Source organism: Macaca thibetana, chromosome 15 (genome assembly GCF_024542745.1).
Source record: "Macaca thibetana thibetana isolate TM-01 chromosome 15, ASM2454274v1, whole genome shotgun sequence".
Classification (NCBI taxonomy): Eukaryota; Metazoa; Chordata; class Mammalia; order Primates; family Cercopithecidae; genus Macaca; species Macaca thibetana.
Window position 1 is genome coordinate 7,847,866 of NC_065592.1, and position 26,916 is coordinate 7,874,781.

The following is a 26,916-nucleotide window of genomic DNA, read 5'->3' on the forward strand; positions in this document are numbered from 1 at the left end:
GAAGGGAAGGAAGGGAAGGAAGGGAAGGAAGGGAAGGAAGGGAAGGAAGGGAGGGAGGGAGGGAGGGAGGGAGGGAGGAGGAAGGAAGGAAGGAAGGAAGGAAGGAAGGAAGGAAGGAAGGAAGGAAGGAAGGAAGGAAGGAAGGAAGGAAGGAAGGAAAGGGTAGAGAGAAGACCAAGAGGCTAGGTGGCATGTGGGCTGAGCACTGAAGAAAGTCAAAAGATACAGAAGAGGATAGGTTTCTAGGAGGAAGCTGGCTGAGCAGGAGTGGGGCAGGTTAAGAGCTGGGTGAGAGAGGAGAGAGAAGAGACAGCCGTCCAGGCTGCTGTACAGGGTGCACGGGAGGAGCCAAGCAGGGAGGGCAGGCGACGGCCAGGTTGGAAGATCTGCACCTCCCTGGCTACTGGAGGAATGAAACTGGTTGGACTGACTGCAGGGAGATGCTCCAGCTGAAGCATGAGAGACGTACTGGATGGAAAAGGTGCCACAACTGAGACCAGAAGGCAGATTCCTGAACTGGTGGGGTGCCAAGGATGCATATCAAAGACTGCTGGAACATGTGGGTGTCAAGATTGAAGACAGGGAAGGTTAAAATGGCCTGATCCAAAGCTGGAGGGCGGTGGAGTGACTGGTGACAGCTACCTCCCAGGGAGAGGCATCCAGGCAAGCTTTCACACTGAGCTCTAAATTCTGCTCTGGGTTCTAAGCAGGCTCATGAACAGCATTCTGACAGCCGGCTCAAAACCGCCACTCCCTGAAACACAACTAACCCAAATCCCTTTTCTATATCAGGAACAAATCCTTCCCCTTGTTCCACTGCCTAGCACATTAAAAAAAACCTTTATACACACACACACACACACACACACACACACACACACATTTTTTGAGACAGAGTCTCGCTCTATTGCCCAGGCTGGAGTGCAGTGGCGCGATCTTGGCTCACTGCAACCTCCACACCCCAGGCTTAAGTGATTCTCCTGCCTCAGCCTCCCAAGTAGCTGGGACTATAGGTGCAGGCAACGGCATCTAGCTAATCTTTTGTATTTTTAGTAGAGACGGGTTTCACCATGTTAGCCAGGATGGTCTCAATCTCCTGACCTCATGATTCGCCCGCCTCGGCCTCCCAAACTGCTGGGATTACAGGTGTGAGCCATAGTGCCCGGCCTTAAATATTTATTTTTCGGAGATATGGTTTTGCCATGTTGCCCAGGCTGGCCTCGAATGCCTGGGCTCGAGCTTTCACACTACCTCAGCCTCCTGGGTAGCTGGGATTACAGGTGTGAGCCACCATGTCGGGCATCTCTAGGAATTCTAAGAGGAGATGGCCATTGTTTTTAGATGTGGGAGCCTTTGCGGGAAAATTCTTGAGACTCACACTGAAGATTTTAAGGGGACAGCACTCATTTGATTGTAAAAGTTCTTGTGTATTTACAAAGTGTTTATGACCACAAAACAGAAAATTCACCCCAGGGCCACCGGAACTAAGATAACCATTTAAACTGCTTATCCAAAATAACAAGCTGTGATCTTTTTATATTTGACTGGTGTTCGTGACTCCCTAGGCCAAATAGGGGTGACTGCATTATCGGCATTTTTGCCTTAGCAGAAAGCTGTAATGCAAATTAACCTTTTTATCTTTTCGGGGCAATCATACTTTGGTTCCTCTTCGGAGATAGCAAAGTAAAAACTAAGTTGTCTGCCCCTGTGCACATAGCCCATTAAAGGACAGTGTCTCTTTGGCCCAGTGTTTCCAGAAATCGAAATCAATATATTTCACAACTCATTCAGCCTTTCACAACAATTTCACAATTCAGCCTTGTTTTTTTCACTCACTGCGTGGAGCTGAAGTGTTAAAACCTGTGCTTGCAGTGAGCAGGTATCTGCTGTGTCCTCTGCATAAGGAATACCTAAATATTTGCAAACGAAGCCCTTTAGCATTTTGCAGACATTTTTCTCCCATTAGTCCATTGCCCACACATTTGAAAGAAATTAGCACTAATAAAGACATTATCAGTATTGACAAAGAGAACTGGGTCACAGGCAGATGTAGTTGACTTGGCCAAGATCACCCCGTAGGTCCAGAATCTCACTTAAAACCTCGGGTTCATTAGTATATTGCGTATTTTCACTTCTTTGTTTTGATAACCATATTTTTTTCCATGTGTACCTTTTGGGGAATAAGTCTTTACAAACAGAAAATGACCATGGTTTATCTTTTTCTTCCCTCTAAATATGAACCCCTCCTATAGCAAGAAGGAAAGTTTCTGTGTCGTGCTGAACCTCCTGTCCTCCCTGAACACCTGGTCTTATGTGACCACAGGCTGTATTTGAAGAAAAAGGAATTTCCTTCAGGCTTCTTACATTCTGCATTAGAGCTTGATAAAATGAATCCTGTCTTCTGGGGAGCACTGTTTAAATCACAGGATTACACATATTGTTTTCTTCTCCAAGCTCTTCTCCATGTGTAGAATTTGAGTTCTGCGTTGGTCTCAGCGTCTGGGGACTGCCACAGCCCCATTTTGTCACTTGTCTTCTGGTAGGGGGAAGGTCATTGGGCCACTCTCTTAAGAGAGTAAGAATGTGAACAAGCAGATCCTGTGAAGGGAAGTGATGTTCATGTTTACCTGGCTGCCTTCTGGGCTCACAGTCTTGCTGATGGTGTGATGAAAAGTTTAGAAAAGCAGAGGCAGACCAAGCCGCCGGAATTCTGGCATATTTTTCTTAGCAATAAAGATTTCCAAAGGCTGTGTAGCTGTTTGTTTGGTTTGGCTTGGGTTACCTTTGACAGAGGCTACCAGACCACTTCTTTAGCAATATGAACTTTCTAACTTTCCCTTGAAGCAGGGTTCTTTAACCTTTAGGAGGTTGAAGTTCAGTCCTCTAGAACTTTTTGGAGGTGTTATTTGGGTCTATTTAAAAACGCTTCAACTCAGCCATAAAAAAGAATGAGATCCAGTCATTTGCAACAACATGGATGGAACTGGAGAGCATTATGTTAAGTGAAATAAGCCAGGCGGAGAAAGACAAAAATTACATGTTCTCACTTATTTATGCGATATAAAAATCAAAACAGTTGAACTCATGGACACAGAGAGTAGAAGGATGGTTACCAGAGGCTGGGAAGGGTAGTAGGGGGCAAAAGGGGCTTGGGGAGGTGGGCAAGGGGGGTTAATGGGTACGAATAAGACCTACTATTTGATAGCACAACAGGGTGACTATAGCCAACAATAACTTAATTGTACATTTTAAAATAAAGAGAGTAACTGGATTGTTTGTAACTCAAAAGATAAATGCTTGAGGGGATGGATACCCCCATTTTCCACGATGTGCTTATTTCACATTGCAGGCCTGCATCAAAACATCTCATGTACCCCATAAATATATACACCTATGCAGTCACAAAAATTATAAATAAAATAAAATACTTCAACTCTTAAGTTAACTAAAAAGAACCTTAACATAGGGTTTATTCAGGACATTGAGATTTGTGAACAAGTCTATGAACTGGAGAATTTAAAAATGCACTAGGAGGCGTGGTGGCTCATGCCTGTAGTCCCAGCTACTTGGGAGGCCGAGGTGGGAGGATCACTGGAGCCCAGGAGTTCAACAGCGCCAGTGCACTCTAGCCTGAGCAGAGTGTGATCCCATCGCTAAGGGGGGATTAAAAAGAAAACCAGAATTCCTAGAGACCAGAGAAATGATTCATGGCAAATTATATTTTTCTATGTACATAAAAACATGCACTTTTGGGAGAAAAGATTATACAATACATACTGCTCTACACCTTCATTTTTCACATAATACATCATAGAAATATGTACAAACATAAATGACTGGGTACACAGCGACAGAAAAAGAACACAGAGAAGACACCGACTCACTTGACTACATGCAAATTCATGTCAATCTAGTGTATTTCACTATCTCTTCTATAGTAACAGGAGACAAACTATGATAAAGATGCCCAAGCTCTCTACAGAAACACATCTGATAGATAACTCTGCCAGAGTGCTGGGGATGGCCCCTTCTAAGTGTTCTCAAATTCTTTTGGGGATGGAGTAGGGTATATAAACCAGCCAACAAAACAACAAAGAAATAAATGAATTAAAGAAAAGGGATGCTTCTAGAAAAAGCCTGACATAAATGGGAATGGTGAAAAATCTGGCAGCCAGACTGTAGAAAGGTCACCATTCTTCTCTTTAAGGTCAAGATGTAGCCACAGCTTCCCTTGAGGCATGCACCAAATCGTAGCTTTCTTTGGAGAAAGTGGGAACTTCAATTCCCATGCGCACTGAAGAACAGAGGGCTACATCAAACAAAATTCTCAAATAGGTCAAATTACTTCCAAGCTGATGCTCAGGGGCCAAGTCTTTATCTCAGAGCCCAGTGAAAAGATTTCTGTATTATCAAGGCAAATAGGAACTCAAATGCTGAAGGACTGCTGCGAAAAATCATCCTAAATACTTCCCTTCAACCATTCCTCTGGACAGAGTGACACTTCAGAGAGTCGTTAAGGTAATGGCTGACAAATTCAAACTTAACTGGCAGGTTCACTACCACCTGAAAGGCAAAGATATTTCTGGCAACTTACCTCCATCATCCAAGGGCCGTTTTTGTACTCCATATCCATATACTGAGGGGTCCACTAGAGGTGTGGAATTATTCAAGTGAGGAATTGAATCAATTTTAGCAGCAATCTACAGAGAGAATCAGATTTAAACACTCAGTAACAAACCATGGCTCTATCTGAGGGAGAAAGACAAGTGTCCTCTTTAAAGGGCTGTTATCCCATTTCTCCCCTGACCTAGATTAATGGAAGGCAGCACCACAAGAGCACAAACACTTTTCACTGTTAAGTGAGTTTTCTTTTGGTCTTAATAATAATGTGTCTTCAGAGTACTTTCAAAAATGTGTCTCTACAAACAAATTAGTATTCTTTTTCTTTCTTTTTTTTTTTTTTTTTTTTTTTTTGACACGGAGTTTCACTCTTGTTGCCTAGGCTGGAGTGCAACGGCGTGATCTTGGCTCACCGCAACCTCTGCCTCCCGGGTTCAAGCGATTCTCCTGCCTCAGCCTCCCAAGTAGGGATTACAGGCATGTGCCACCACGCCCGGCTAATTTTGTATTTTTAGTAGAGACGGAGTTTCTCCATGTTGGTCAGGCTGGTATTGAACCCCCAATCTCAAGTGATTCGCCCGCCTTGGTCTCTCGAAGTGCTGGGATTACAGGCGTGAGCCACTACACTCGGCCGCAAATTAGTAGTTTTAAGTCACCTCTTAATATATAGGCATGTCACATCTTAAGAAAAAAAAAAAAAAAGCGAGCCAACAATTGAAGAACTTTCTTCAGAAAGTTTAGGTTTTCTCACAGGGTTCGCTTATGCAACAAATTCCCCAAGAATATTTGAATGGCCTTGTGTGCTCAAATGTGACAAAGGGGTCTCACTCTGTCATCCAGGTTGGAGTGCAGTGATGTGATCATTGTTCACTGTACCCTCAATTTCCCAAGCTCAAGTGATCCTCCCGCCTCAGCCTCCCAAATAGCTGAGACTACAGGTATGCACCACCATGTCCAGCTAAATTTTTTAAAATTTTTTTTTTTTTTTTTTGAGATGAAGATTTGCTCTTGTCACCCAGGCTGGAGTGCAATGGCATGATCTCAGCTCACTGTCACCTCTGCCTCCTGGGTTCAAGCGATTCTCCTGCCTCAGCCTCCCAAGTAGCTGGGATTACAAGCGTGTAACACCACGCCCAGCTAATTTTTGTATTTTTAGCAGAGACGGGGTTTCACCACATTGGCCAGGCTGGTCTCAAACTCCTGACCTCAGGTGATCTGTCTGCCTCGGCCTCCCAAAGTGCTAGGATTACATGCATAAGCCACAGCGCCCGGCCTATTTTTTTAAAGTTTTAATAGAGATGAGGTCTCAATATGTTGCCCAGACTGGTCTCGAACTCCTGAGCTCAAGCAATCCTTCTGCCTCAGTCTTGCAAAGTGCAGGAACTAGCACTTTGGCTAATCCCATGGCTCAAAAGTGTGAGTCATGGTGCCCAGCCTGACAATTCCTCAGGAATACACCCATCCTATAAACTTTAATCTCTATAAATTGATGTGTGATCTATAGAGATGTAACATAAGCTTGTCTTTACTGGAAGTGTACAAACAATTTCAGAAGGATTCCTGCAGCAGAGAAAGGGAGATGATCTCTAAGAGGTATTTCAACTTTTAATATTTATTGTCAGTGAAAGAACAGAACACAGCTGTTAAAAATTTCCCCCAGAAACAAATGGTATGCAGAACTTCTTATCTACTTTGTTCTCAGCAGGAAATTATATGTGATCTTCATAAGAAAGTAACTCTTTCATTTAACCAAAGGAATATTTACAGCAACTGCTCTTGATGTTAGTCCCTCAGTTAAAGTTAAAAAACAGGGGTCTATCGGGGGCAGCTAGCACAGCTGTCCCCCAGAGCAAAGTCTTCAGTGGTAGCTCTGAGCTAGTCCAAATGTTCCCAGAAGTCTCAGACCTATTGGGACCAACAGAAATTACCTGAAACAACCAACCAACCAAAGACAATCATGATACTGAAAACCAAATGCAGGATTTAAACAGCAGACATCATCCCTTACATTTATGAGTTGTGTGATGTTGAGGCAAGTCTCCTTCCTCTCTGCATGATGCCCCAGGGTAATACCACATAGTTCATAGTTTTTGAAAAGATAGTAAGATCCCTGAAGGCAGAGGAATACTTGAGCACACCAAAATACTACACTATGGTTGCAAAACAAGGCAATTCACCCAATAAATGTTAAGTACCTACTGTGTGATGGGCTTTTTGAGGCACTGGAGCTTTTGTGGTGAGGGAGAACCACCAGGCCTAGTACTTAAGAGTCAGCAGCTTGGGGAAGTTAAAGGTAAACCAGATAATCAATAAACTGATCATTTTGGCAGGTGATAAGCATTACCACAATAAGAGAAGATAATGTCACACAGAGCATGCTTAGGAAGCTGCTTTAAATGGGGTGAATGGGAAGGCCACTGTGAGGAGTGACATCTGAGTCCTACGTGACAATGAGCTGGCTACATAAAAATCTGAGAAAGTATGTTCTACACAGAGGAACCTGTACAAACACCCTGAGGCAGGAGCAAGCTTGGTAGGTATGAGCCTGGAAAAGAAGTCAATCTTGCCAGCGCGGAAGGAACTAGATATGTTCCAAAGGTGGTAGATTCATACTGGACCCTTTCAGGTCATGGTGAGGAGCTTAGACTTTACAGGAAGGCTGATGGGCAGCTAATACAAGTCTTAAGCAGGAGAGTAACATGCTGATTTATGCTTCTAAAAGATCCCCAGCCAAGAGCATGGTGGCTAGCAAAGGTAACTCCAGCACTTTGGGAGGTCAAAGCGGGATGACTGCTTGAGGCCAGGAGTTCTAGACCAGCCTGGGCAACACAGCAAAACCCCCATCTCTACAAAAACTAAAAAATTAGCTGTGCGTGGTGGTGCATTCCTGTCGTTCCAGCTACTCAGGAGGCTGAGGCAGGAGGACTGCTTGAGCCGGGGAGTTTAAGGTTACAGTGAGCTATGATTGAGCCACTGCACTCCAGCTGAAAGATGGAGCGAGACCCCATCTCTAGGAAACAACAAAAAAGATCCCCTTGACTGTGAGGAGACAAGATAGGAAGAAGGAAGGAAGGAAAAGATAGTCCAAGTCAGACTCAGCCTTAGGAGACATTACTGTAGTCTAGGCCAGGGCTTGGCAATCTACGGCTGGTGAACCACTTGCTTTTGTAATTACAGTTTTGTTAGAACACAGCCACACTCATCTCAGAGTGAGAGACTGACTCAAAAACAAAACAAAACAAAACAAAAAGACAGGACCCCAAACACAAGCTCTATATGACTTTATACCAGCTCCCTTTAAATGACACCTCTGGGCTTCCAGATCTTTTACCTTCCTTATTTTATTTTTGAGACGGAGTCTTGCTCTGTCACACAGGCTGGAGTGCGGGGGCGTGGTCTCGACTCACTGCAACCTCCATCTCCTGGGTTCAAGCAATTCTCCTGCCTCAGCCTCTTGAGTAGCTGGGATTCCAGGCACATGCCACCATGCCTGGCTCATTTTTATATTTTTAGTAGAGACGGAGTTTCACCATGTTGGGCAGGCTGGTCTCAAACTCCTGACCTCAGGTGATCCACCCACTTTGGCCTCCCAAAGTGCTGGGATTACAGGCGTAAGTCACCACGCTTGGCCCTTTTCTCTTCCTTCTAAAGTAGCTAAACTGTATTCCTGAGTCCTTGGCCTGCCTTCTAACGTATGTAGTAGTTTCATGTCATTTTTTCCTCCAAAGTTGCCATGATAAAGTGTTACAACAGCTTCCTATTCCTAATTTAGATTAAATCAACAAGTGTTCTTCCAAAATGTGACTAAGCCTTTCAGGTTTCTTCTTAATTCATGCTTACCTCATTATCTACAATTTGGGAAATTTCCACTATGAGAGAAGTAGTACAGAATAACAGTTGACATACAGCTCTGAAGTAAGGAAACTGCATTTGAACCCTGGTTAAACAAATGTTGGGTATAAATTCAATATTACAATGTATAAATCACATTTATACTATGGTGTAGACTATGTTACACTATACTGTAAAGAAGCAATATACTCCTTCATTCTTCCACATACAACCTTGTTCCAAAAAATGATTTTAAATGCCTAATAAAATAGAATTAAAATGTAATGAGTGCTACTCTGCTAAAACCACTTTAAATATGCTATCTCATTTATTCCTCACCCTGATTCTCTAGCAGGTTCTCGGCTCACTGCAACCTCTGCCTCCCAGGTTCAAGAGATTCTCCTGCCTCAGCCTCCTGAGTAGCTGGGGTTACAGGCATGCACCACCATGTCCGGATAATTTTTGTATCTTTAGTAGAGATGGGGTTTCACCATGTTGGCCAAGTTGGTCTCGAACTCCTGACCTTGAGGTCTGCCCGCCTCAGCCTCCCAAAGTGCTGGGATTACAGGTCTGAGCCACCGTGCCCGGCCTTATTATTTCCATTTTAAGACAATAAAAACTGGGGCTCAGACATGGAGTGACCTGCCCAAAGTCACCCATCTTATAAGTGGCAAAAACAGACTGCTCTATTTTATTCCTTTCTTAATAAACTTGCTTTCAGTTTACAAAAAAAAAAAAAAAAAAAAAAAAAAAAGGTGGCAGAAACAGTATTCAAACCCAGATCTTCCTGAGTCTGGAGTCCAAGTAAATAGTACATCGAAGGTTCAATGATATGGCAAAAACCATAAAGGAGGTACACAAATCATTGAAGTTAGAAAACATTAATTTTCTATTTTCAATTAATTATTCCCAGTGTCCATTTTCAAGACTAAAATTCTCTGACCACTTGGCTGCTTCCTTCCCTCCACCTAATATTTTCTTAAACATATCTCAGTTCCCAAGGACTTAAATAAAGTCTAATGACTTCCAGTGCACAGAGCCCAAGCAATTCTTCACACAATTGATCATTTTAAACAGTAGTTACTTAAGGGAAGTGAGGTACAGTGCTCAGTTCATAACGGTGTGGGGCCAGGAGATAAAAGCCAGGATGGTCCACAAAACCAAGGCCACTCTCTTCTTAACTGCAAGCGTGACCTTGAGCGGACTCTGCTATCAATTTTCTACCACACAAGTTATTTTCCCTTTTTAGGGGGAGGCAAATGGGTTATCTCACTACCCGTGCTATTTTAAGCACAGTGATAAATGAAAAATAAATCAACGTCACAGACACTTAACCACCAGTAGTTAGAGGAAACTCATGGGAGGAGAGTACTGGACCAGGAATCAGTCAACAGTCCTGATTTTCCAGCCAGTTCTTCCCGTTTGTGACCTTGGGGAAGACCTTCACGAGCCTTGCTCCTTGGTGTCTTCACCTGTAAAATGCAGAGGCAGACTAAACCAGTGTTTTCCCAAGAAAAATGCACAAGGTGAGGCTGGGCGCGGTGGCTCACGCCTGTAATCCCAGCACTTTAGGAGGCTGAGGCGGGCGGATCACGAGGTCAGGAGATCGAGACCATCCTGGCTAACACGGTGAAACCCCATCTCTACTAAAAACACAAAAAATGAGCTGGGCGTGGTGGCGGGCGCCTGTAGTCCCAGCTACTCGGGAGGCTGAGGCAGGAGAATGCCGTGAACCCGAGAGGCGGAGCTTGCAGTGAGCCAAGATCGCGCCACTGCACTCCAGCCTGGGCGACAGAGCAAGACTCGTCTCAAAAAAAAAAAGAAAAACGCACAAGGTGATCTTGGGAGGTACATGGATGAATGTTTTTAAACTTCCATTGTTCTTACAATTATCTTCTATGCATGACAAAGTTTTCCACTTATGATATGATACTGACTTAGTTCCCTTTTAAAAAATATTTTAGGGGCACATGTTCTCAGGATCTCCTTGGGGATATGTCACTGGCAAAAAAAAAAAAAAAAAAAAAAAAAAAAAAAAATTAAATAGGCCGGGCATGGTGGCTCATATCTGTAATCCCAGCACTTTGGAAGGCTGTGGTAGGAGGATCGTTTGAGCCCAAAGTTTGACACCAGCCTGGGCAACATAGTGAGGCTTTATCTCTACAAAAACAAAAACAAACCCCCAAAAACCTAGCTGAGTGTGGTGGCATGAGCCTGTAGTCTTAGCTTCTTGGGAGGCTGAGGCAGGAGGATCCCTTGAGCCCAGGAGTTCAAAGTTACAGCGAGCTATGGTTGAGCCACGACACTATAGCCTGTGCAGGAGCCAGACCCTGTCTCTCAAAAAAACAAAACAAACAAACAAAAAATATATATATGCATATATATTCAAATAAATCTGGCTGGGTGCAGTGGCTCACGCCTGTAATCCCAGCACTTTGGGATGGAAAGGCTGGTGGATCACTTGAACTCAAGAGTTCAAGACCAGCCTGGCCAACATGGTGAAACCCCATCCCTACTAAAAATACAAAAATCAGCTGGGCGTAGTGGTGCATGCCAATAATCCCAGCTATTCAGGAGGCTGAGGCAGGAGAATTGCTTGAACCCGGGAGGTGGAGGTTGCAATGAACCAAGATTGAGCCACTGCACTCCAGCCTGGTGACACAGCAAGACTCCGTCTCAAAATAAATAAATAAATAAATAATCTAAATTTAAGAATATTAAATAGTGTACTGAAGGTTCAATGATATGGCAAAAATCATAAAGGTAGTACACAAATCACTAAAGATAGAAAACATGGCAATTAATTATTCCCAGTACACATTTTCAAGACTAAATTCTCTGACAGGTTTCATAACCAAAGTAGATCACCTTACAAATCCAAATAAGTTACAAATAGCCCCACAACTTCATACTTATTAGAACTCTACACCAATCCGAAATAGGCAAAGCCACCTGAATGCCATCCACATATGTGTCCATGCTACTCAACACAGATCCTGTTGATTCGCATGGATACAGCAAGCAGAGGTGGAGACTCACACCAGCATCAAGGGCGTGGGAACCCAACTTGCTTCCCCAGACCCTCAGTGGCACAGCCACCCAGAGAGGCCCTGCCTGGGAGAAAGGGAGGTTGGACCGCAAGTCTCTACTCCCCACAGTGGGAAGAAACAGTATGCAGCCAGGCAAGTAGCCCCGTGGCTAAGAACAAGTTCCTAAGACAGGCTTGGAGTCATGGGCCCTAGGGGCAGGTCCCAGTCCTGCATCCCACTACCTAATGTTACAAAGAAGACAGTGCATCAAACATATTGCCTACTAAGTGCCTGACAGTGTCCTCATTTAATTGTCACAGCAACCTTCTGAAGTAGCTACTATTCTCCTTACTGTGGGACTTGGAACCAGTTTGCCTGGAATTGTATTCACAGGGATAACAAGATAACAAATGTAAAGCACTAGAAACAATGCCGGGTGCACAGTAAGTAACCAGAAATGCTTGCTATTTTAACCTCTTATTGAAGAACAATAGGCCGGGCGCGGTGGCTCAAGCCTGTAATCCCAGCACTTTGGGAGGCCGAGACGGGCGGATCACGAGGTCAGGAGATCGAGACCATCCTGGCTAACACGGTGAAACCCCGTCTCTACTAAAAAATACAAAAAACTAGCCGGGCGAGGCGGCGGGCGCCTGTAGTCCCAGCTACTCGGGAGGCTGAGGCAGGAGAATGGCGTAAACCCGGGGGGCGGAGCTTGCAGTGAGCTGAGATCCGGCCACTGCACTCCAGCCCGGGCGACAGAGCCAGACTCCGTCTCAAAAAAAAAAAAAAAAAAAAAAAAGAACAATAATGACACAGAAAAATCCATGGATCATAAGTTTATAGCTCACTGAAGTTTTGGATACTAAAATACCTATGTAACTAGCACCTAGATCAAGAACCATCACCAGGACCCCAGAAGTCTGCCTCATGCCCCCTTCAGTCACTACCCACCCCACCACCCAGGGTAACTTCCTAATTTCTAATACTATTGTTTTTAAAATTATTACTATCATCAACTATTTCTGCATTACAGATGAGAAAACTAAGGCTGAAACAAATAACTTGTCTAAAGTCAAACTAGTAAGTGGCAGAACCAGAACTTGAACTTATACTGTCTGAACCTCAAGTCTGTCTCTTAATAATCACATCACAATGCCATTCCCCAGGAGTTTTGTGACCATCAAATGAAAGAACATATATAAGAATCCTTGCCTGGCACCCAGCACAATATGGGCTCCATGAATGACAACTATTGTTGTCATCAGAGATGGAGCCCCGGCTGATCCTGCCCTACTTACTGGCAATAACTGAAATAAAGAATTCTATGACAATTGAATAAGATGCAGCTCTCCTTGGGAGGTTTTCCTGACAACCTCATCCCTCCTATGCTTAGGCAGAATTAAATACTCCCACATTTGTGTTTGCAAATCACCTTATGAACTACATCTAAATAGCATACTCTCACTGAGTGACCTGTTGGTTATACTGTCTCCCCACTACCAGAGCTTAGGACTGGAGCTGTCTCCATCGTCTTGGTACCCTCAGGACAAAGAGTCCTTAATTAGGAGCCCCAGGGGTTAGTTTTAGAGAATTCACGACTTCCCAAAATTACATCCCAAACTATTTAAATATTTCTGGGGAGAGGTTCAAAGTTTCAAGAGTCTCAGAAAGGTCCATGTTCTGAAAAAGTTAAAGAACAACTTTCCTAATGCATAGCAAAATACTTGGCACATAGAAGGTGCTCCTTAAACATCTGCTAAATTTAAAGTGGATATGGAGAGGCCCATCTGTAGGCAGAATGCTAAGACGATCAGGTGAGGCTCTACGCCGAAATACTGTTCCGGGTGGGTCGCTCCCACCAAAGGCCCTAAATGTGACACGCCCATTAGCTTTCCCCTTCCATTTCATTGAATTCCACCAACCATCCCCTCCAATGATCTGTTTAAAGACTGCTAGGCTGGGCACGGTGGCTCACACCTGTAATCCCAGCACTTTGGGAGGCCAAGGCGGGAGGATCACGAGGTCAGAAAATCCAGGCCATCATGGCCAACATGGTGAAACCCCATCTCTACAAAAAATACAAAAATTAACTAGGCGTGATGGTGCGTGCCTGTAGTCCCAGCTACTTGGGAAGCTGAGGCAGGAGAATCACTTAAACGTGGGAGGTGGAGGTTGCAGTGAGCTGAGATCATGCCACTGCACTCCAGCCTGGTGACAAGAGTGAGACTCCATCTCAAAAAAAAAAAAAAAAAAAAAAAAAAAAAGGCCAGGCATGGTGGCTCATGCCTGTAATTCCAGCACTTTGGGAGGCAGAGGCGGGTGGATCATGAGGTCAGGAGATCGAGACCATCCTGGCTAGCACAGTGAAAACCCGTCTCTACTAAATATACAAAAAATCAGCCAGGCGTGGTGGCGGGCGCCTGCAGTCCCAGCTACTCAGGAGGTTGAGGCAGGAGAATGGCATGAACCTGGGAGGCTGAGCTTGCAGTGACTCAAGATTGCGCCACTGCACTCTAGCTGGGCAACAGAGCAAGACTCTGCCTTTAAAAAAAAAAAAAAAAAAAAAAAAAAAGGCTGCTGCTTCAGCCACCTCATTGAGATGAAAAACTACCCAACTACCTCTGCTAAGGAATCAAGTCCTTCTTAAAATGCAGAGGGCATGGGTTCAAGAACTACTGCATATATTAACTATGTGTACCTCTGAGAAAACTGCTTTATCTCCCTCTGGCTCATTATTTTCAAATATAAAATGAGAATTAATAGCCCTTATTAGCTGGGTGTAGTGGCAGCTACCGGGGAGGCTGAGGCAGGAGGATTGCTTGAGCCCGAGAGGCAGAGGTTGCAGTGAGCCGAGACTGCGCCACTGCACTCCAGCCTGGGTGAGAGAGAGATCCTATCTCAATTTATAACTAAAATGGAGAGAGACAGAATTGATAGTCCTGGTCCTATCTTACCTGGTGGTTGTAAAGCCTGAATTCCGCACTAAGATAAAACCACTTACAAACTTGTCTTAGTTATCTTTGCACTGGCCCAGCATCCAGCCTTGGACTCAGTAGATCTTCAATTAATGGTAAGTAATCTGAATCAAATCACTGCTTCCAATCACGCTACTCAGTCTTACAAGTGATTTGTAACCATCTGGTATTAGAATAAAAATGTAGGCCGGGCGTGATGGTGCATGCCGGCTACGGAGGCTGAGGTGCAAGGATCCCTTGAGATCCAGGCTACACTGAGCTGTGATCGTGTCACTGCATTCCAGCCTGGACAACAGAGCAAGACCTTGTCTCAAAAAAACCCAAAACCAACGAGCAAAATCTTTACAATAAAACTCCAAATGCAGAATATTTTCAATTGGGATGATTCTAAGATAAAGTATCAGAATAAAGACTACACAGCAAAGAAGCGGAGAGAAAGGAGTATGAATAGATAGCAGATATAACATGAGAAAGCACAAGAACCAAAATAACATGGTGAAATTTTTCCAGATCCAGTTAGATGGACACTCTGAATATCTAAAGGTTTGAAGAGACTGCTGAAATTATCTAGCTCCACATTTCCTGACGTTTGATGCACAGAATGTGATTTGGTTCCAGGGAAAGAGGGCATGAAGTGATCTAACTTCAGAACATTTACAAAACACATCCTACACCCCTGCGGGAGTTAATGCAGCAAAACACATCGTACACCCCTGCGGGAGTTAATGCAGCAAAACACATCCTGCACCCCTGCGGGAGTTAATGCAACAAAACACATCGTACACCCCTGCGGGAGTTAACGCAGCAAAACACATCCTGCACCCCTGCGGGAGTTAATGCAGCAAAACACATCCTGCACCCCTGCGGGAGTTAATGCAACAAAACACATCGTACACCCCTGCGGGAGTTAATGCAACAAAACACATCCTACACCCCTGCGGGAGTTAATGCAACAAAACACATCCTGCACCCCTGCGGGAGTTAATGCAACAAAACACATGCTGCACCCCTGCGGGAGTTAATGCAACAAAACACATCGTACACCCCTGTGGGAGTTAATGCAACAAAACACATCCTGCACCCCTGCGGGAGTTAATGCAACAAAACACATCCTACACCCCTGCGGGAGTTAATGCAACAAAACACATCGTACACCCCTGCGGGAGTTAATGCAACAAAACACATCCTACACCCCTGCGGGAGTTAATGCAGCAAAACACATCCTACACCCCTGCGGGAGTTAATGCAGCAAAACACATCCTGCACCCCTGCGGGAGTTAATCATCCTACACCCCTGCGGGAGTTAATGCAACAAAACACATCCTACACCCCTGCAGGAGTTAATGCAACAAAACACATCCTACACCCCTGCAGGAGTTAATGCACACAAGCATGTTAAAGGTTCTGACAAGTCCTAAAGAAGTCAATTCACCTTTATTTAATCCTGCATTCCCCAAACTTAACTGCCCATGATCTCTTTCCCATGGAAGATCTTTAAACAGCCTACGGATCAAATGCTAGGGAAGGCCAACCCAGCCCAAGGTCATGCATCGGCTTCCAGGCGACTCAGACCTCCTAACTCTCCATCCAGAGCTCTTTCCATTAGAAATTTCAAATAAAAACCAGAGGCGACTCACTCACAATTTAGAAAAAGATAAGTAAAAAACTGTCAATTAGGCATCCCAAAGAACAGTATAAAACAATAGCAAGATGGCGGGAATGAAGGCAACCCGGAGAGTGTGAATGCCTCACATCAAAAGCGCAATAGCTACTCAGCTCCTCCCGATTATCGCTGTGCAGGCTGTGGGAGCAGTGTGGCCAGATCTTTTCTAGGGAAACCAGAAATCTTTTTTTTTTCCTCTTTTGAGACAGTCTCACTCTGTCGCCCAGGCTGGAGTACAATGATGCAATCTCCACTCACTGCAACCTGTCTCCCAGGTTCAAGTGATTATTGTGGCTCACTCAGTCTCCCGAGTAGCTGGGATTACAGATGCGCGCCACCATGCCTGACTCATTTTTGTATTTTTAGTGGAGGCAGGGTTTCACCATGTTGGCCAGGTTGGTCTCATCCTAACCTCAAGTGATCTGCCTGCCTCGGCCTCCCAAGTGCTGGGATTACAGGCATGAGCCACTATGCCTGGCCAAAACTTTTTTTTTTTGAGATGGAGTCTTGCTCTGTCGTCCAGGCTGGAGTGCAGTGGCACCATCCCAGCTCACTGCAACCTCCACCTCCCGGGTTCAAGCAATTCTCCTGCCTCAGCCTCCCGAGTAGCTGGAACTACAGGCACCTGCCACCACACCTGGCTAATTTTTTATATTTTTAGCAGAGACGGGGTTTCACTGTGTTAGCCAGGATGGTCTCGATCTCCTGACCTCGTGATCCACCTGCCTCAGCCTCCCAAAGTGCTGCGATTACAGGCGTGAGCCACCATGCCTAGCCCGAAATCTCATTTTTTAAAAAATACAAAATCACTCTAGTTTGTTTTTTTGAGACAAAGTTTTGCTCTTTTCGCTCAGGCTTCAGTGCAATGACGCGATCTCGGCTCACTGCAACCTCGCCCAGGGAATCTCTCCCAGGCTGCAACCTCGCCCAGGCTGGAGGGCAGTGGCACCACCCCGGCTCACTGCAACCTCCACCTCCCGGGTTCAAGCAATTCTCCTGCCTCAGCCTCCTGAGTAGCTGGGATTACAGGCATGTGCCACCACGCCCAGCTAATTTTTGTTTTTAGCAGAGACGGGGTTTCTCCATGTTGGTCAGGCTGGTCTTGAACTCCCGACCTCAGGTGATCCGCCTGCCGTGGCCTCCCAAAGTGCTGGGATTACAGGCGTGAGTCACCATGCCCAGCCAAAAATCACTCTAGTTTCTAAGCATTAGTGCTGTGTGGGTCAAATAAAGCATGCCTGCAGGCCCACTGTAAGTCTTCTATAGCTTACAGGTCACAAGTTTGAGAACTGTGGTCTAAGTAAATTTCTATCTATGAAATAACTGGTACTTCAGAAGAAACCAAAGTTTGATAATACACATGGGCTATCAGATTTTAAAATAAAGACAGTCAGGCATGGGGGTAAGGTGGCTCACACCCATCCCAGCACTTTGAGAGGCTGAGGTTGGAGGATTGCTTGAGGCCAGGAGTTTGAGACCAGCCTGGGCAACATAGTGAGACCCTGTCTCTATCCCAAAATAATTATATGATAAATTATCATATTATAAATGTTCTCACCTGAAAATGAGAAAAGCCTTAGAGACATACAGTGGAATATATAGTTCACTATCTACTTTCCAATACCCAATATGAAGTTCAGCACTTTCGTTAACATGTGGTGGCGCATACACCCTCAGTGACGTCACCAAAACCCTTTAAGGAAGACTCACTCTGCCAGGTACTCTACTGGATCCCAACAAGGTAAAGCTACAGGAGCAGCCCATGGATTTCCTGCAGACACTAGTTTCCTTCAAGTGTTTATGAAAGCTAAAATGAGTGTACAGGCAGGGGTTAGTCCCTTGAGAAATGATGACCTGGGCTATTCAATCACTGGACATGTACAAGACAGTCTCAGTGGAGTACCACTCATATCTCTTGAGTGCTCAGTACACTCAACTGAACCGGGAGTCAAAACCATGTGTTAAATGAGCCTCGCAGGGTGAACACACTGGCCAATGAATGGAGGCTTTTTATTTTAATGGTAGATGTACAGTGTTCTCTTAAAAGGAAACTCAGTGCTTGTTCTAAAAAGCCAGAATCGTAAAGTAACTAAAGCTCTAAATCAGCCCAAGGTATACAGCACACATCCCAAATTATCTAGTGCTCAGGCTTAAAGTGTGAAACAGCAGCACTGGGAGAGATTTTCAGGAGGACTGTGGAACTTCTGAGGCCCCCACACCAATCAACATTTCCCCAAAAAAGGTGCCAGTGAAGAAGAGATTTGGGCCTAAAAATCTGTCAAAAGGTTACTTTCTACTAATTCTACAATGGCTTGGTCACACTCATTTGAGTGTAGTGCCACCACGATGCTGAACTTCATGAAGCACCATTTACACTGCATTCTGTATCAATATTATGTGCTGTAGTTACACAATCCAGAGGCATTGAGTGAGTCTATCTAGATCAAAACAGATCTAATGCTTTTTAAAAAGCATTAAAAAGCATTAGTAGTTTCTCAGGAGAACAATTTCTAGGTAGGTGATGACTGGCAGACAGCTGGCTGGTCCAGCTTGTGGAAGGCTGCTGTCAACCTACAACGCACTGTGGTATCACACTATCCTAACAAGCGATTGCTTGCGCGTGATGACAGGTGCTACTAAATTATCAGCGGTAGACTTTCTAGGAACATTCAAAAATATTTTTAGGAAAACTGAACAACATAAACCAGACTTGGATCTACTCATTCAGAGGTCCCCTTGTAACCTAGACAGACAGGATAAAGACGGCCGTGGAACATCATTTTGTCTTATCTGAACTAGTTGAAGAAACACTACTTCTGCTAACCAGCCAATGACTTGGGAAAAGTAGACAAGATGTTTTTTAATATCCAGCAGTTTTTTAGATCTTCATCCATGGAACTGAATGAGATCACATTTCTTTCTTTTTTTTTGAGACAGTGTCTCACTCTGTCACTCACGCTGGAATGCAGCAGAGCAATCACGGTTCACTGTAGCCTTGATCTCCATGCTCAAGCTATCCTCTTGCCCCAGCTTCCCAAATAGCTGAGACAATAGCTGAGACTGCAGGGGTGGCCACCACATGCAGCTAATTTTTTAAATTTTTAGTAGAGACAAGGTCTCACTATGTTGCCCAGGCTGGTATCAAACCCCTGAGCTCAAGCAGTCCTCCTACTTCAGCCTCCCAAAGTGCTGAGATTACAGGCTTGAGCCACTGTGACTTGCCCAGATCACATTTCTACTACCCTATAGAATGGATGTAAATTACCTGCTTGTGCCAAACATTAACTCACTAGACTTCACACTGCTGGGGATAATTTTTACATTTTATTTGACATCTTCAGAGACGACTTCTCAATCTAAGAATGCCACGCTCAGAGTAAACCAACAACTGATGCACTTTGCTGCAAAGAGTCCAAAGGATATACACGGAGGCTTCAAGATGTCAGAGGGAAAGCCTAGTTGATAAGGTGTTGGACTTCACACACCAGACTTAATAGAAACTGCAGGTTCAAATCCCAGCAGGGTCAACTGAGATTCTATTAAGATCTGCTAGAAAAACTGAGCATGAGACACTTCACTGTCTGACAAATTTAAGAGGGCCTTACAGACTGTCTCTGGGGTTTATGAGGAGACATAAAAGGGGAAAAAGCTTTGCATTTAAATAAATATACCGTCTTTTAGTTCTATTTAATGGTGAGAAAAATCACATCTCTGCAACATGCTGTGTATATAACAAAGAAACAGAAGTATCACCTTCCAGATGTCCAAATGAGATCCTTTGAGTAAGTTTACCATCAGCATACAGTATTACAGATTTCTAACATTCCATTCTTGCCCAATGCAAATCTATATGCAATAAACCTAAAATTACCCACCAACCTGTTTTTTTCTTTAGTTTTTAAAGGCCATCAAATCCTTGGAGATAGTATGGACCTCCAGCTGTTAACATTCAGAAGGAACACACTTACAGCCCTGTCTCCATTGGGCTTATTACTGCTCCAGTCAATGGTGCATTTCAGAGCTGAGAACAAATCCAATGAAGTTTTCACTGCTAGTAGTAAACACCACTGCTTCAACAATCCACATTAGGTCAGCATTTAACAGAGGGTTTCCCTCTGGAGCAGGTTGTCCAAGAATATGAGTTCAACCACTGGCTCAAGAGAAGCGGAATGTCTTCTCAATGGTTCAAAATTCACTTTATGTTCAACTACAGGCCTTCTGCAAACTGAGGATCTGAGCCCTTTAAGGCAGTGACTATAATTCTTCCCGGACATAGAAGGCCAACAAGTTGACTGTCACACATCAGCACAGAGCGAAAGCCACTACATATTAGTAGCCAGTGAGAAACAAGGTTCAGGACCCTGTACTGTAGAGGAGAGCACCGTAACACACCAGCAAGCAGAGTGGTGGAAGGGGAGCTGGGTGGTATGTTCATCCATTATAGCCATGGGTGGATCTGAAGTCTAAGTAAGATGGATACTCACTACCGTACTGGTTGGCACCTAGGCAGTAAAGTAACAATTCATCAGATAAAATTTTAGGTGGAACCACAGGTTTGGAAAGTTCTGGGATCCAATATAATGTCTATAGGAGCATCAATATATAACATGAAAAGTCAGTATCAGGGAAACAGGTAGGGTTCCCTCCCCTGGAATACTGGAAAGAGATGTAAAGACCATATCTTCAAGCGCCCGAGTGAAGACCTTCTTCTAACACAATGACTCCTGTGGCTTTCTGTTAGGAATCAAGCAGTAATTAGTTATAGCCCAACTTTTAAAGTATCAGTGCGCTTACAATTACATAAGAAGAGAAGAGAACATAAGACATCTAACAGCGGAAGTTTAAGTGTTAGGGCTAACTTGTAAGTAAGTTTGAGATACAATTTAAGAGCACGTTCTGTTCTAATGAGTATTTTTGGCAGGTCCCATATTCACTCTCTAGGGAAGCCTGGAGCCTTTTAAAACCCAGTTAATTTAACTCTGACAGAATGTACGACATTGTCAGACAGTAAAGTTTCAATGTCGGAATGAGGCCATAGCATTCTCCCAAGCAGAGGCAAGATTGCCATGAGAAATTTCTGCCTCTTGGGGACCACCCCCACACATGTAACACCTCCCTCTCTCCCCTCTCCAAAGAGCACCCTCACATATAAGATGCCCTCGAGTTCCTTCTACTCAACACAAAGTCTAAAGACGTCGTTCCCCAAGTTTTAACAAGCTACTGGGCGTGAGACAGCTGCTTTACGTCTACACCCAGATCCTCCCCGTGGGCTGCCCGGACCCCTCCCCTTGCGAGGTTCAGAACCCCGCGCTGGCTACACTGTGGGTCCACGCTGGCCGCTGGGGCACGATGGGGCCAGAAGCTCTAGGCAAACCCTTTTCCAGCGACTTCAAGCACCTGGGAGACCCGCCCGACAGGTCGGGCCTGGGCCTCGCAGTGGCGCCTTATCCCCCTGGCTCCTCCCGGCTGTAGGAACCCCACGGAACGGCCCGGCCTGGCTGAGACGTCGGTTCAGGCTGCCTCCCGCCCCCAGGCCCGAACTCCTCTTCCCCGCCCGCCAGGCCCCGCCTCGGGATCTCGTGTTCCTGCCAGCCGGCTGCGCCCGTACCTGTCGGACCCGGTGCAGGGCGTCCACGATGCCCTCGGCCTTCATCCCCACAGGAGCGCTCTGCCCCTGCACCAGCTCCGCCATTACCGCCCCCGCCGCCGTCGCCCCCGCAGCCGACGCCGCCGCTTGGCTCCCCGGTCCGGCCTCCCGCTCTGCTTGGGGACCCGTAGCCGGAAAAGGAAAGTCGCCCTACTTCCGGCGGAAGGGAAGCCGGGACGCTCGCAGCTCTCGGCTAGAGGAGCCGCGTCTGCGGGGGCGGGGTCAGGGCACGTGACCTTCGACCGATCGGAAGTGGGGGCGGGAGGGCAGCGCCGGGGTGGGTTCAGATCGCCAGGCAGCCGTCGGTCTCCAGGGTCCGGTCGCGACCCTTCCCTTCCCGGGCGAGATGTGGTCCAGGATCGTCGATGGCGTCTTGACAGGTCCCTGAGGCTCGGATGTGGTCCCGAGGTGTCCTCTGTCGGCCGTTTGGAATCTCAGAGGGACTGACGTGGCTCTCCCAAGACGACACCCTGAACGTGGTTCATCAAAAGCCTGGTCCTGGGCAGTCCCTCCCTGAAATGGCTATTAGTTGGAAAGTTGGGGGCTGAGCGCTTTGAAATGGCATTGGGACAGCACCACAGAATGTCAGCGTCCCACGTTTGCGAGGAGTCCTGGGCCCCAGTTCTTACACTGCAGTTTGCATGAGGATGGGCTGCCGCCACTTCCGCCTGGGGCTGTCTGGTGACGCCCCCAGGAGGGACGCGCCCACTGAAAAGCCAGCGTGGTGTCAACTCTGGGACTCTGGGGGTGCAGGAAGTACCACAGGACCATCGTTACTCCCATGCCTGCTGAGTCAAAACTGTATTGCAGGAGGCTTCTTGCAACGCCCGTGTAACTTTAATGGAAGTGACTAGGTACAGCTGTTCTACAGCAAGGAAGGAATCTTAGTGCTAGAATTCAGTTGAGCCTTTGAATTGGCTCTTCTTATAAGTGAGCAAACAAGTAACAAGGTTTAGGAGGCCCCCATTTTTGTATTAGCACGATTGCCTTTGTGCATATTATTTCCCAAGCCCTATTATGACTAGGAATTGGACTTAATGAAGAACCATGTTGTCAAACATTTTATGCCCATCTTGAAGTTGTGAAGGAAGATAAGCACCAAGAAAAGGAAATAAAATCCAATATGGGCCAGGTGCGGTACCTCACGCCTGTAATCTTAGCAGTTTGGGAGGCCAAGGCAGGCAGAACTCTTGAACCCAGAAGTTCAAGACCAGCCTGGGCAGCATAGTGAGACCCCGTCTCTACAAAAAATATAATTAGCCGGGTGTGGTGGCATACACCTGTAGTCCCAGCTCCTTGGGAGGCCAGAGGGGGAGGATCACCTGAGCCCTGGAGGTCAAGGCTGCAGTGAGCTATGATCCCACCACTGCAGTACAGCCTAAGTGACAGCAAGACGCTTTCTTGGGGAAAAAAAGTCCCATATGACTTTCCTTGATGACCCCACCCTCAACCCGCACTGTGTCATTATGCCAAGAGAGGTTTGGGCATTCTAAAGAAGTATGAGGAATACTTGATCAATAACATAGCATGGTTCTTTATTTGTGAATCACTTCTCTCCTAGACTATGAGTTACTTTAGAACAGAGATTTATTTTTCCCTGTATCCCTAGGGTTTGGCACATGGTCGGTGCTTAGTAAACTTATTTTGTATTCAATAATGCCAAGTAGAATAATTCATAAATTATGGAAAAATAAAAGAATTTGGCAAAATTGCAAGCTCGAAGATCGCTGTCAGGAAAAATGTTTCAACCCCTGCTCAAAAGTACATAGCTTGCTGTGTTGTTGAAGTGCCAGCATGAGGAGGATCATGCCAACACATCCATTTATTGCCCATTCTGGGTGTGTGGAGTGTTTTAACTTTGCTATGCTTCTAAAAATCAAGGAATGGCAATGGTATCAACTTTCATGAACACAGTTGTTCACGTGAACCCAGTATCAGTGATAACTTCTGTTTTGAATTTTTAAAATATATCTCTGAGGTTAGAATGTTGATTCATGCATAGTCCAGCTGGCTTTGCCTATGAATATAAATAGTGAAAACAAGGCTGTTGGCCCAAATATAAGTTATATTCCAAGGTTTGGTCCAAAGACCGGAGAATCTGTAAGTAGGAAGATAGAGTTTTGTTTCCCCCTCTTTTACTGGTTGAATAACTTTCAACAGGTCACTTATATTTGGGGGCATAGAATATGCAGATGACCCTGTCATGACGTTCTACTAACACCCTAGACTTCATCATCTTGTTATAGCACTTACCACAGTTGCTTTTAAATCATCATGCAGTTATATGTTTATTGTCTGCCTTTTCCCCTAGAATAAAGCCTCTGCTGACATAAGGTCTATGTTTGTCTTGTTAGTTGCTCTCCCTACCACCTAGCACCAATGCCTGACATTTGATTGGCTCTCAATATTTGTGAAATGAATGAAGGAGAATGCTCTTGTCCAAAGAAGACAGGGAAAGATTCTTAGAGATTAAAAAAGAAAACTTTGGCTGGGCGTGGTGGCTCACACCTGTAATCCCAGCACTTTGGGAGGCCGAGACGGGCAGATTATCTGACGTCAGGAGTTCGAGACCAGCCTGACCAACATGGTGAAACCCCATCTCTACTAAAAATACAAAAATTAGCAAGGCGTGGCGGTGGGCACCTGTAATCCCAGCTACTTGGGAGACTGAGACAGGAGAATCGCTTGAACCCGGGAGGCAGAGGTTGCAGTGAGCCAAGAAATGTGCCATTGCACTCCAGCGTGGGCAAGAAGAGCAAAACCTTGTCTCAAAAAAAAAAAAAAAAAAAAAAGAAAAAGCCAGGCGCAGTGGCTCACACCTGTAATCCCAGCACTTTGGGAGGCCCAGGCAGGTGGATCACCTGAGGTCAGGAGTTCAAGACCAACCTGGCTAACATAGTGAAATGCTGTCTCTATAAAAAAAAAAAAAAGATAAATTAGCCAGGCATGGTGGCAGGTGCCTGTAATCCCAGCTACTTGGGAAGCTGAGGCGGGAGAGTCACTTGAACCTGGAAGTGGAGGTTGCTGTGAGCCGAGATCATGCCACTGCAGTCCAGCCTGGGCAACAGAGCAAGACTCAGTCTGAAGAAAAAAAAAAAAAAAAAAAGAAAGAAAAGAAAAATCCACATACTGTGGTTGTGAGTAGTTTTGCAAACCTTTCCTATTGATAACATTGCAATGCCTCTAGATACCACCAACTAGAAGCCACGCTAAAATGAAATTGTATCAATAAGGAGAGTCTAGGTTATGCTACAGTAACAAGGCTTAAAACTTCAGTAGCTTACAACAATACAGGTTATTTCTCACTCGATACATGAACATGGTGGTGCCTCCACTACATGTCCTATTTAGTCTTCAGCCAAGGCTGATAGCAGCCTCTGTCTAGAACATTAAACTTCATCAGGGCAGAGGAAGAAGCGAGTGACAAAGCGCGAACTGGTTTTTAAAGCTTCTGCCTCAAGTGCTAGGCACTACTTTTGTTCGTGTTTTATTGGTTGAAGAATGTGTGCCTGTTGTCAATAGGATGCAGAAGTATGAAGCATACATTGGCTTTTAAAGCTTTGCCTAGAAGTGACTGGCATGTGGCACTTCTGCTCACGTTTAATTGGTCAAAGCAAGCCGTGGCCAAGCACTGATCAAGTGGCAGAGAAATATAGTCCATCTCCAGGGAGAAAGAGCAAATATGTTTGAATAGTAACACGATTTTTCAAATAAATCAAGAGAAAAAAAGTAAGCATGGAGAATGTTGTACAGTAGATTTTAAAGGATATAACATGGGTGGTTTCCAACATTCATTAACTACCCTAAAGACCCTCAGCATCCGGTCATTTGTAATTTGGGGAAGCTTTGCATTGCCATCCCAAGATCTGCGTTGTTTGTATCTCTAAGGCAGAAATAGCTTATAGCAATAGATCGTGAGTGAGAGGATTCTCCATTTAGAGATTTTTACAGGTCCTCAGACCAGACCTTTTCCAATGTCAAGGGTCCACTGGAATGTCAAGTGCAGACTAAACAGCATGTCAGCATGAAATCTGAAAATTTAAAAATAGAATTATGAAGACTCTCCAACACTGACTGAGGGATACAGGCATGTCTTAGAGCAATAGGAGTGATCCAACTATTGGAATAGTGCTTTGTCTTAGTATCGGAGAGTAAATTAGAATCTACCTTTAATAGGGAATGCGTGTGTGTGTGTGTGTGTGTGTGTGTGTGTATATGTATATATATAATTGTCACTTAGTGATGGGATTATGTTCTGAGAAATGCATTACTGTGTGAACATCTCAGCATACTTACACAAACCAAGATAGTATAGCCTACTACAATACCTAGGCTATATGGTGTAGGCTATTGCTCCTAGGTTACAGACCTGTACAGCATGGTACTCTATGGACTACTGTAGGTGGTTATAACATAATGGTAGGTATTTGTGGATCTAAACATATCTAAACATAGAAAGGATCCAGTAAAAATACAGTGTTATAATCTTTTTTTTTTTTTTTTTTTTTTGATGGAATCTTGCTCTGTCTCCCAGGCTGGAGTGCGGTGGCATGATCTTGGCTCGCTGCAACCTCCACCTCCCGGCTTCAAGCAATTGTCTCTGCCTCAGCCTCCCAGGTAGCTGAGATCACAGGCGCCCACCACCACACCCAGCTAATTTTTGTATTTTTAGTAGAGACGGGGTTTCGCCATGTTGGCCAGGCTAGTCTTGAACTCCTGACCTCAGGTGATCCACGCGCCTCGGCCTCCCAAAGTGCTGGGATTACAGGCGTAAGCCACCGCGCTAGGCCCAGTGTTATAATCTCGTGGAACCACCGTCGAATATGCTGTCGATTGTTGACAGGAACGTGACTGTATATCTCCCTGATTCCACCTTTGGCCTCGTACCACCCTGCTGGTACCATAGAGTAGTGCTACACCCTCAAGTAAGTTCTAAGAAACTTAGTAAATTTGGCTAGTAAATTTTTTGGGACCACACTTGTCCAAAACAATCTATTCGGCCTTCACTCTTTAAAAAAATTATTATTTTTTAATAGAGACAGGGCCTTACTATGTTGCCCAGGCCGGTCTTGAACTCCTGGGCTCAGGCAGTCCTTCTGCCTTGGCTTCCCAAAGTGCTGAGATTATAGGCATGAGCCAACTCAGCTGGCC

General features: G+C 45.1%; 2 protein-coding genes across 4 annotated transcripts in view; both read right to left on the minus strand.

The window, feature by feature from the left end:
- FUBP3 (far upstream element binding protein 3) overlaps window positions 1–24,094 on the minus strand; it is a 64,646-nt gene extending 40,552 nt beyond the window's left edge. For all 3 annotated transcript variants that reach the window (XM_050760055.1, XM_050760056.1, XM_050760054.1), the window contains exons 1-2: window positions 21,727–24,094; window positions 4,595–4,700 (exon numbers count right to left, since the gene is read on the minus strand). In XM_050760055.1, the coding sequence (XP_050616012.1) occupies window positions 4,595–4,700; window positions 21,727–21,810 (190 nt within the window). In that variant the 5' untranslated portion in view covers window positions 21,811–24,094. The remainder of the gene's footprint in view (window positions 1–4,594; window positions 4,701–21,726) is intronic.
- Window positions 1–26,916, minus strand: part of AIF1L (allograft inflammatory factor 1 like) — an 803,784-nt gene that overhangs the window by 550,017 nt on the left and 226,851 nt on the right. The window lies entirely within an intron of this gene.